This window comes from Trichomycterus rosablanca, chromosome 13 (assembly GCF_030014385.1).
Source record: "Trichomycterus rosablanca isolate fTriRos1 chromosome 13, fTriRos1.hap1, whole genome shotgun sequence".
Classification (NCBI taxonomy): domain Eukaryota; kingdom Metazoa; phylum Chordata; class Actinopteri; order Siluriformes; family Trichomycteridae; genus Trichomycterus; species Trichomycterus rosablanca.
The window spans coordinates 36913387-36925886 of NC_086000.1; the positions used below are offsets into that span (position 1 = coordinate 36913387).

Below are 12500 nucleotides of genomic sequence, written 5' to 3' on the forward strand. Positions count from 1 at the left end.
AAAACATCAGACCCCAAAAAGGAGAACATCAGACCCCAAAAAGGAGAACATTAGACCCCAAAAAGGAGAACATCAGACCCCAAAAAGGAGAACTTCAGACCCCAAAAAGGAGAACATCAGACCCCAAAATGGAAAACATTAGACCCCAAAATGGAGATCAGACCCCAAAAAGGAGAACATTAGACCCCAAAAAGGAGAACATCAGACCCCAAAAAGGAGAACATCAGACCCCAAAAAGGAGAACATTAGACCCCACAATGGAGAACTTCAGACCCCAAAATGGAAAACATTAGACCCCAAAATGGAGAACATCAGACCCCAAAAAAGAGAACATCAGACCCCAAAATGGAAAACATTAGACCCCAAAAAGGAGAACATCAGACCCCAAAAAGGAGAACATCAGACATTACTTTACTCAGAGCATAATTTTCCTGTCAGTCTCTTCCCCTCCTTCCCTACAGGACACGGATTAAAGTCTTTAGTAACACTTAACACACCCTCATCCATCACGCTCTCACTCGCAATTTCTGTCTCACGCTATTGAATGCTAACGCTAGCCTGAACCGCAGCTTCCTGTTTAGACCCGGTTAATGAGGGGCGGATGATAAAAGAAGAAAAGCGTTCGGATTTAGATCATTTACGCTCAGATCGCTGCTAAATCCCTTTAATGTTAGCAACAAATAAAAGAGCTCAACAAAGAACTGGGTCAAGATGTCAAATCCTGTTTGTACTGTAGCTAATCCGCTCCTATTAACCACCTGTGTTAGCATAAATGTGCACGCAGCGACATGTTTCGCTTAAACAGTCGGACTGTTACACAGGTGAAGATGAACTTCACTGCTCAGTCAGATGCTAGATGTTAAAATGGCTCATTTGTTTAGATGTTTGGATCTGAGCGTGCGGATAAGACACAGAGCGGAATGTGCTAACATGCCAGAATAGACGTGGTTTTGATTAGCCTGGTAAATGTTGCTAAACTTGTAAAATTCATAAAGATTGCTGAGCTAATCTGATGCTAAACTTATCAGATAATTTAATATAATAATTCAAATATAACTTATTCTCAGATCACTTAAGTGTTTAGCATTAGCTTGTCCAAGTTAGCCTGATACAGTTCACTAGGGTCAGTTGTTCACTGTGTTAGTTAGTTTAAATTATGTTTGATTGTTAAATAATTAATTATTACAAACCTAAACTATACATTAGGTTCCTGATTAGCCTACTGAATCTTGCTAAACTGATTTCCTAGATTTTTAAGTTAGCCTGATGACGGTACATTCGGTATACTGTTTTTAATTTCTCGTACCGTATGGATTTTTCATATACCGCCATACCGTAGCACAGTTAATACAACAGCTGGTAGCTTCAATAGCAGATCATATAATCATATAATATTGTTGTCCGCTTAAAGCAATTTAAAGCGCCGTGCATTAGCATAACAGTGTTAACAGATGAGCGCGGTTTCCTCCATATGGTGAAAAAAACAAACAAACAAAAACAGCAAAGAAATGAGGCGTCTGTGGTTTAGAAGCTACGACGCAGATTAAAACACTATACACTGTATATATACGGTTTGTTGCAAAAAAAGCAAACAGTGGAGCGACGTTACTACCGGAGTGAAAATACTTCAGTTTAATCGCTACACCGACGTTATACCAACAACACCGAAGCAAACTAGAGGCGTGGATATAAAGTCAACCATAACATTAAAACCACCTCCTGGTTTCTACACTCACTGTCCATTTTATCAGCTCCACTTACCATATAGAAGCACTTTATAGTTCTACAATTACTGACTGTAGTCCATCTGTTTCTCTGCATGCTTTGTTACCCCCCTTTCACCCTGTTCTTCAATGGTCAGGACCCCCACAGGACCCCCACAGAGCAGGTATTATTTAGGTGGTGGATGATTCTCAGCACTGCAGTGACACTGACATGGTGGTGGTGTGTTAGTGTGTGTTAGTGCTGGTATGAGTGGATCACTGTCACTGCTGGACTGAAAATAGTCCACCAACCAAAAATATGGTGGGCAGCGTCGTGTGACCACTGATGAAGGTCTAGAAGACGACCGACTCAAACAGCAGCGATAGATGAGCGATCGTCTCTGACTTTACATCTACAAGGTGGACCGACTAGGTAGGAGTGTCTAATAGAGTGGACAGTGAGTGGACGCGGTGTTTAAAAACTCCAGCAGCGCTGCTGTGTCTGATCCACTCATACCAGCACAACACACACTAACACACCACCACCATGTCAGTGTCACTGCAGTGAGGTGGTTGGTTTCACGTGTCCTGATTCTATCATACTTTATATTGTATCATTTTGTGGGGCTGAGCAGCTTACAGTCCTCAAACCTTCATTATATACATGCTGAAATTAAAACGTTCCAGTCATATCGTGATATACTGTGAAACCGCCAGAACCGTAAAAAATACTGTGATACCAATATTTGGTCATACCGCCCAGCCCTATGTTAGATATTTCTCTCTTACCGTTTTCCATGTATTCGGTGACGATGAAGATGGGTTCCTGCGTGACCACGGCGAAGAGCCGGACGAGCCGCAGGTGCTGCAGGTTTTTCATCATGTTGGCCTCGGTCAGGAAGGCGCTGATGGACATGGTCCCCTGTTTCAGACTCTTGATGGCCACTCGCCGGCTGTTGTTGTACAGACCTGGTCATTGTGCACATGGAGAAAAGTATTGGGACACCCAGTTATATAAAGGAAATTACATGCTTCCAACTTATAGCAACACTTGTAGCAACACAAGCAAAGCAAGCAGCAGGAAGTGCAACACGCTCGTATCACAGTTTCCTATATTTAGTCCTGACAGATTTCTATTGTCTTCACTGCATTTGGATCTGGAACCTGGACGATCTAGAAAAGTCCCACACGTTCACCGGGGGATCGATAAACATCTTTATTGGCGTCATCACAACACCGCTGCTTCCTGTTCAGCACCACACAACAAAGGAAGGCTAATGAGGGGAACATAATGACCTGTTGGTTCCTCATCAGGATTGTTTCAGCAAATCCCAGAAATGTTGACGAGAAATTGAAGAGCGTTCGAGTAACCGTGTGGTCCAGAGGTCCGGGGGTTTTATTGATGGTTGAAGTTGATATTTTAATGTAATTTAAATTGTACACACGTCCTTAACACTGAACGTGCCCACGTTTGTTTGCTAAATTATTATTCAGTGCACATTATTACAGAAACAGTCAGTTTATGGCCTAGATGTGGACAAGAAGGCCTTAAATCCATGTACCAGTGAAATGCTTTTATATATTTTTAATTATTAATAATAAATATTTAAAGACTCAGGCACCAGGGTGGCAACAAGTTCATATCTAAGCTCTGTTACCGGTCAGCTGGGCGCCCCCTAGCAGGCGCAATCATATTTTAATTGAACATATTTGCTGGGTAGACGCGCCCTGGTGAAGTCGTCTGTACTTTCAATAATCAACCCCTCAAATAAATGCGTATTTTATATTTTAAAAAATAGCAACACACTGGTTGGACATTAATTTAGCTATTTAATTAATACTGTATATATATTTTTACATTTTGTCCCACTTTCCCCCCCCAAATATAGTTATTTTCAGGACCTTTAATAATAAGGACTAAAGTCTCTTGAACCTTGGGCCAGGCTGGTAGGCTGGAGGTGCGGTGTTGGGCTAGCTTATTAAACTGCTGCTCCACCCGAGTTTTCTGTCATGATCTGTCAAACAGTCTAAAAACTCCACATGTATCTGTGTTTATCTGGATTCTCCTCCCTGTTTCACTTTTAAACTTGTGTTACAGCTCCAGCTTCTGAGAAATGTTGAGAATCAGAATCAGCTTCTCCCAGAGTCTAAAACTCAGAAAAAGGATTTTTGACATTACCAAGGGTTCAGATGTAATCAGAGTTTAGGATGTAACCAAGGCTTTTTTTTACGTAACCAGGGTTTTGAATATAACCAAACTTTTGGATGTAACCATTGTTTTGGACGTAACCAGGATTTGGATGTAACCAGGATTTGGATGTAACCAGGGTTCTGGATGTAATCAGGGTTCTGGATGTAATCAGTGTTTTGGATGTAACCAGAGTTTTGGATGTAACCATTGTTTTGGACGTAACCAGGATTTGGATGTAACCAGGGTTTGGATGTAATCAGGGTTCTGGATGTAACCAGGGTTTTGGATGAAACTCAACGTCTTTAAAACTCGACGCCCCTTCCAGAACCAGTTGAGGTTGAGTTTTAAGGTACCATTGTACACTGTATGACAAAAAATATGTGGACACCTGGTCATGAGATTGTTGGACTGCCCATTCCAAAATCAATATATTAAGGAATGAATATGGAACCCGTCCCTCCTCCCCATTCGTAGCCACAACAGTCTTCACTCTTCTGGGAAGGCTAAAGTAAAGTACAGTAAAGTAAAGAACAGCCTGATGTTTTTGGGGATTAAGATTTGGCTCAGGGGGAGAAACCTCACAGATCTTCTGGTGTCGTGGGTGTGGCCGCTTTGTGTGGAAGATAAGAGGAAGTTGAGTTTTATTACTCAGCGCTCAGGTTAAGACGTGTTTCTGTTCACTCACTGCTGAATCATTTTCTTCTGATGGGCTTCACCTAACAAACTGCGGTTCAATCAATTCATAACCAGCACCGACACGCTCGGGTACGATCAGAACACCAGCCCACGGAGACACGGGCGTCTGCCAAAATTCAGCCCGGCCCGGTGGTCCTGAATGTGACATCTGCTCTATTGTATGTTCGATCATCAGGGTTTGGCAAGGAGGCACCACTGAACGCAGCCTGAGCTTCGACGCCAGCGTGGTGAGACTTTTTAAAAGACCGTTAAAAGAGATCAAAGTAAAAAGGACGTCAAAAGAAGTTCCAAATAATCAGAGAGGAACCAAACTGAGCCAAATAAAACATCCAGCACCGTAACGTCAACAAAACGTCTCCTAAGTATAAAAAAGGTTAAATGTACTTAAATAGAATGGAAGCAAAGAACCAAGGCTTTGTATGGAACCAGAGTTTATAAGGAACCATGTGTTAGATGTAACCAGGGTTTAGATGTAATTAGGGTTTTGGACATAACCAAGGCTTTGTATGTAACCAAGCTTTTGTAATTAACCAGGGTTTTGTATGTAACCAAGGTGTTTGGATATAAGCGAGGCTTTGGACATAAGCAAGATTTTGGATGTACTACCAGAGAAAAAGGCTCTTGCCATATTTTGGAGGCCTCACTGGTACTGATGATACCTAAAAGAGGATCACTTTTTTAAACATGCCATACTGACCCATCCAGACCTCCCCGAACTGTCCCTGTCCCAGTCGCCTCTCCAGCTTGAGCGTCTCGCGTGAAATCTCCCACTCGTCCTGCCACCACGGCTTTTGGGGCGTTCGGGTCTGGCACGGTTTCACCAGGGAGGTACAGAGTCCGTCCGCATCTCCTGCAGGGAGGAAGGAAGAAAGAAGAAGAAGAATAGAAGTGTTTGATCAGACAGGAAGTGACACACGCTCCATTCTCTCAGGTTTCAGGTTAAAGCCGCGAGCTGACAGGAAACCGAGCGAAACATTTTGGTTCTGTGATGATCAGAGCTCAGAACCCGTGTTCAGTAGTGATGTTCAGTAGTGATGATCAGAGCTCAGAAAGGCGTGTTCAGTAGTGATGAGCTCAGAACTCGTGTTCAGTAGTGATGTGTTCAGTAGTGATGATCAGTAACATCTTTAGTGTTCAGTAGTGATGATCAGAGCTCAGAACCTGTGTTCAGTAGTGATGTTCAGTAGTGATGATCAGAGCTCAGAAAGGCGTGTTCAGTAGTGATGAGCTCAGAACTCGTGTTCAGTAGTGATGTGTTCAGTAGTGATGATCAGTAACATCTTTAGTGTTCAGTAGTGATGATCAGAGCTCAGAACCTGTGTTCAGTAGTGATGTTCAGTAGTGATGTTCAGTAGTGATGTTCAGTAACATCTTTAGTGTTCAGTAGTGATGTTCAGTAACATCTTTAGTGTTCAGTAGTGATGTTCAGTAACATCTTTAGTGTTCAGTAGTGATGTGTTGTGTGCGGTTTGATACGTACTGGAATAATGTTTGACCAGCTCAGACAGGGAGTTGAAGGAAATCTTGCCGGTGATGTAGAAGCCGCCAGCGTCCATGTTGCGGATTCTGTAGTGCTTGATGACGTCTCCTTGATTGTGGTCCAGATCTCGTAAGGACAGAGAGAAGCTGCCTGTGAAATACAGAAGAACGGTTTTATCATATAAATATAAATGTCATATTTACATTTACATTAATCAGACGCTTTTATCCAAACAGACTTACAATTATCAATAAATACAGATATTAGTTGGTATTTGTTGGTATTGTATATTTATTTGTTGGTATTTATTGGTATTGTATATTTACTTTTTGGTATTTTTTTATTTTTTCGGTATTTACTGGTATTTCTTGTTTTTAATATTTTGGTATTTATTTGTATTGTGTTTATATTTTGGTATTTCATGCTATTGTATATTCATTTTTTAGAGTTTCTTGGAATTTTTTGGTATTTCTTGGTATTGTGTATTTATTTGTTAGGTTTTTTTTTTTTATTGGTATTTCTTGGTATTGTGTATATTCATTTTTGGTATTTATTGTTATTTTTGTTGGTATTTATTGGTATTTCTTGGTATTTGTTGGTAGTTATTGGTATTTTTTGGTATTTATTGGTATAGTGTGTTTAATTATTAGTGTTTCTTGGTATTCGTGGTATTTCTTGGTATTTCTTGGTATTTCTTGGATTTTTGTGTTTATTTTTGGTATTTTTCAGTATTTATTGGTATTGTATGTATATATTCCTTTTTGGTATTTATTTGGTATACAGCCAACCTTATGATCACTAGTCCAGTACCCTAACCACTGAGCTCACGTTACCCTTTATGTAAACATTTACACGTGTGCAGTACAATAACATTCTTTTCCTGTGTATCTCAGCTCCCCACCATTGTACAGTGATTCTGGAGCAGACAGGGTTAAGGGCCTTGCTTAAGGGCCCAACAGTATAGCAGGCTGTATAACAGAGCCTGGATTTGAACCGACAATCTTCCGATTGATAGCCCAAAGATGTACCCACTGGCTGTGTACTGGCCACTCCCTGCTTTAATAACATGAAACTCGCTCGACTGTGAACACTGATCCATCATGTGTGTTTACCTGGCGTGGTCTCGCTTTCTCTGATCAGGAAGGAACCCTGCGTGTTACCCGGTGCCAGCAGGAGCCTCATGGCATCGTTCCTGGAGAGGTTCTTAAAGAACCAGCTGGAACACAAACACAAATGTTCAGGTGATGATTTAACAGAAAAAAAAGAAATACTTTTTAATGAACAATCATAGCTTAGCATAAGCCATTTGACTCTAGTTAGAACATGCTATGCTAAACCCTCATGGTTTGCCCATGGTGTGCACATGGAATGTGCTAATGTGGGTGAAGTTTCAGATTGACCAGCTTTGAGGAACCAACAAGATTAAAAGAGGTAACAGTTAAAAGGACGTCAATAGAAACAAAGCGTCAAGCTTCCTCTCTACTGGTGCTGACCACCTCCCAGATTGAGGAGAGCGAACTGATTCACGCCCCCTCCGACACGTGTGCAGTACCCGACTGCATTTTTTCACCTGCACGAGGCGAGTTCATATGCGGATCAGCTTTGTGTACGGAGAGCCACACCCTGATCAGCATTATTCCTTTACTCTCAGCCAGCAGAGGTCGCAATTCGCTCAGTTATGAGGTTGTGTCCGGCTCCCTCCCTATGAACAACAAGGCAATCGTTGTTCATGTAGCCGCCCAGCCCAAGGATGTCAGCTCTGGTGTGCTAGTGTGTTTTACCTCTAAGCTTTGTATGTAACCACTAGCCATTTGAAACTAGTTAGAACATGATATGCTAAACCCACATGGTTTGCCCACCCCGTGCCCACACGAGTGTACGAATTTAGGAATGTGGTTCACTGTGGCCAGTCAAGCCGGTTTGCTGAAGATACTAGCTGGTCCCGCCGGTTACCAGATTTACATCGTCAGCATTTAGCAGATACTTTTTATCCAAAGCGACTTACAGTACTGTGACAGTGTACAGTCTAAGCGATTGAGGATTAAGATGGATGGATGGATGGATGGATGGATGGATGGATGGATGGATAGATAGATAGATGATAGATACTTTATTGATCCTTTGCAGGAAATTTCTTTGTTACAGAAGCTCACATCAGACAACAACTTCTTGCATACATACAACATATACCATTTACTAACAGTATAAAAACAAGTAATAAAAATAAAAATTTACAGTATGATTCTATATACATGTAAACACTTTTATGGTGCATGCATAGCATACAAAATGTAGGTATTTATTATAAATTATTATGAATTACTTTAAATTATTGTGAGTTGTTGAACAGTCTGATTACAGTTGTAAGGAAAGGGCCTAGCTCAAGGGCCCAACAGTGGCAACCTGGCATTGATTACTAGTCCAGTAGCCTTAACCACTAGGCTACAACTGCCCTGACCGAGCCGGAAAGGCTGAGCTGGTCAAGCTAGATGTCCTAGATCAGGGCCACATCTGCATTGTTTAAGTCTCGGACAGTTTGTTGTTTTTCTTGGAGGGGTCATTCCTACAATTCGGTGCCTTTTGTGTCCCCAGTACTGATCGCTGTATTTTAAATAACATTATTTTTAGTATGTAATGAACACTTTTAAATACTAAACACAATGTTTTCTACCCCCCCCCCCCCCCCCAAATAAAATGACTGTATACATACTGTGTTTATCTCTTAGATAGCAGAGGTTTCCCCATGTCCCCCAGTGCTGTACATTCTGATTTAGTGATGATATATGAGGTTTAATCATGAAAATATCTCAGTCTTTCAATACTGTTTAAAAGCTTTGATTAAGTTTCTCTAAACCCTGGATTTTATTTTCTTTATCAGTTAGATTTTATTGCTGATTATGAGGGTTTTTCACACGTCCCTCAAATTTCTGTCCACCCTGTTATCTCTTACTACTGTCTCTTAAAATGAAGAACTGTTTTACATACTGACATCATTTCCTGGAGGTAAAACAGCTGTGGAAGATGAGCGGCTCATTAAACTCCTCATTTTAATGTTGTTTTTTCCACATTTGATCCTAAAAGTCCACCCTGTTACGGGATATATGAGAAAAAGCAATAATAAAAATAATCACACTAAAAATCAGAGAATTCTTTGTCTGAATTCACTTTTATGCTAGCATGGTTTTGCTCACTCGCTAGCTAATGGCTAATTTTATGTCAGAATGTCCACCCTGTTATAGTCCATCCTGTTACAACCTAATACGTAACAGAGTGGATGTCACAGTGTATATGAGGTGCGTGTGTAATTTAGCTTGACCAGTATTAGTGTGGGAAAGTATAACACGTCATTTTTATAATAAAACATGAAAAACAAATTAAAACAGTGTTTCATTTAAAAAAAAAATTAAATTATGTAATTTCTACTGTATATTTATAACGTATATCTACATTTATATTGTCCTCCTTTACCACAGACACGCCTCATAACACAAGAGACGCACCGCTTTCTCTTCCTGAAGCACAAACTTGTTTTTACTTTCACATCTTTCATTACATTTCCTTCTTCTGCTTCAATTTCCTCTTCTTGCACATGTTGGAGCAGTTTATGTAGGAGTTTACAGTGTATCTTAAGACTATCATTCTGCCCTCGCTAAGAGTTTTTCCCCCTTTCTCAGCTAGACAGACAGACAGACAGACAGACAGACAGACAGACAGACAGCTCCCTCCAGAATATAGTTAGGTCGGTTTTATTTGCTTCCCAGCTGTGTGATGATACACTGTGTGCATCAGAATGAAGTAAAACTACAAAATACAAACAATACAAACAATAAAAACGTAGTACAGGCGTCTCGGGCTACTAACCAGGGTCCCTACACAGCGTCGAAGACCCCGCCCACTTTTTAGTCCCGTCTTTTCCCACCCAGCAGACTAGTGGCCCATTTTGTCTGCTGCAGGCACTGCCAATCGTGCCCGCTAGGGAGCGCCCAGCTGACAGGTAGCAGTCAGAGGGAGGGCATGTCAGGAGAATATACCCTCCTCTTACTACAACAATTAAACGTATTAAAAACGTGATACAGTACAGGCACATCGCTGTAGTTCAGTGTCACATCTGGTACAATATGACATTTAACCAAACAAAAAATAGCAATAACGAGTTAGCATCGTGTGTAAAAATACTAACTGCTATAGTAACAGTAACGACCGTATTTAATTACGAAATGACGGCAAATTTGTAGCTGAAACGCTGTTACGTACTCGCTAAACATTTACAAACAACTGAGAATATAAACGTCACGACTTACACACGATGCTTCTGTATTGCACTGCAAGAGAATTAACGTCTATTTATTATTGTTTACGCTACTGACGTTACCCCGCGTTCTTGTGCCGCTAAAATGTAAACGCGACACAGCTTTTTAGCGAAGGCCGAAGTTAGTTGCCATGACTACGATCTAAGATGTTACAGATCTCGAAACATCACAACAATCATACGACATATAAGCTCTTGCGGGCCACATAAAATGACGTGGCGTGGCCTCGGGTTTGACACGTGTCCTAGAGCAGTGTTCCCCAACCATCAGGCCGTGGACTGGTACCGGTCTGTGCGTCATTTATTACCGGGCTGCACAGAAGGAATAAATAATTAAAGATCGCTAAAAATCAAAAAAAAAAAAACACTGCTTCCATTTTCAACACACTTCGGGTGTTATTGTCTCCTATCATCACTAGGTGGGAGCGTTTCCTTGCAGCGAGAAAAGCTCAGGGTTCCCTCTGATTTTCCATCATCTGTGAGCAATTTAGTTATTATATTTTAAATTCTCTCGCCCCCGCCGTTCCGTGAAATTATATCGTATATGAAACTGGTCCGTGGTGCAAAAAAGGTTGGTGGCTGCTGTCCCAGAGAATGATAGTTGATTAAAACTTTTGTGAGGGATTGAACTGCACCGATGAGTCGGTGAGCTGGTTTCACCACTACAAAGCTTTTAAACTCTTGATGTGTTGAATCAGGAGGTATTTTTCCATCTCTGAAGCATCTTCATCAGCGTCATCCACTCATGAGCGAGGCCTGGAGCTGCCCACGCCACAGCGCTGACATTTAGGTGGTATTTCCTCATGAGTTCCTCACCCCGGGTGTCACCTACACGTTCCTGTATCAGCATTTTACCTCCGATTTTTATCTTCATGCTTATTTACACCCACAATCCTTCATTCAGTCATTTTTGTTCAGAATCATTTAGCACAGCGGTTTTTAAACATATTGTCTTGTGAATCCTCACCCCCCCCCCCCCCCCCCCCAAATAATTAATAAATAATAATTAACTCCTTTCTTTCACAGCACATTGATTTGACAGCGTACTGTCATGACTAACCTCCCTCATGCACTAATCACGCCACAGAACGGAAAGCAGAGGTTAAGCTGCAACAATTATAAGGCTTCATAAGGCTGCTGGAGACCCCGATGGTGTATGAAGAGGGTATTTTCTCCTGACACGCCCTCCCTCTGACATGTGCGCGCTCCTCCGACCCCTTCTTATTCACCCGTACTTTGGTGGATTGGTGCGTGAGGTCGGTCTCACGCCTGGAGAGTCACGTGCTGATCTCCACATTCCTCCACTTCTGTACAGGCGCCTCGGGCTACTAACCATATGTATTTACACCAGTGTGTGTGTGTGTGTGTGTGCTTGACTCACGATTCTGTCTCTATGCTGTTGATTTTGGCCACGAAGTTGCGTGGTATGTATCCCCGCTGTCCGGTCGACAGAGACTCAGCCATGTACCATTCTGGTTCGTCCCTGAGGTCACACAGGTAGAACATTCGGTCAGTCTGAAGGTCATGATGGATCTGGAGAAGATCTGACTCTGGCTCATAGGCGTGTCCATCAAATCGAAAGTGACCACTGGCACCAACACTGATCGATGGTATTTGCACACATTATTATTTTTTGGTATTTAGGGGGGTATTTTTGTATTTATTGGTATTATTTTTGTTATTGGTGTTGTATATTTTTGGTATTGTTTTTAGTATTTATTTTTGTTATTTATTAATATTGTTGTTTTTTTTGCTATTTCCTGGTATTTATTGTTAATTATTTTTTGGTATTTATTGGTATTACATATTTATTTTTTCGGGTTTTATTTTTGGTATTCATTGGTATTGTATATTTATTTTTTGGTATTTATTTTTTGGTATTTATTGGTAGTTTTTGGTATTGTATATTTATTGTTTGGTATTTATTTTTTGGTATTTATTGGTATTATATATTAATTTTTTGGTATTTATTAATTAATATTTATTGAATAGTATTTATTGGTATTGTATATTTATTTTTTTTATTTTTTTTATTTTTTGGTATTCATTGGTATTGTATATTTATTTTTTGTGTTTATTTTTTGGTATTGTATATTTTGGTATTTACTGGTATTGTATATT

General features: G+C 40.7%; 1 protein-coding gene across 1 annotated transcript in view; it reads right to left on the reverse strand.

The window, feature by feature from the left end:
- The window catches only part of lck (LCK proto-oncogene, Src family tyrosine kinase), a 50597-nt gene that overhangs the window by 18471 nt on the left and 19626 nt on the right, over positions 1 to 12500 (reverse strand). The window contains exons 5-9 of the mRNA XM_063006769.1: positions 11761 to 11862; positions 7183 to 7286; positions 6071 to 6220; positions 5288 to 5440; positions 2493 to 2672 (exon numbers count right to left, since the gene is read on the reverse strand). Of these exons, the coding sequence (XP_062862839.1) occupies positions 2493 to 2672; positions 5288 to 5440; positions 6071 to 6220; positions 7183 to 7286; positions 11761 to 11862 (689 nt within the window). The remainder of the gene's footprint in view (positions 1 to 2492; positions 2673 to 5287; positions 5441 to 6070; positions 6221 to 7182; positions 7287 to 11760; positions 11863 to 12500) is intronic.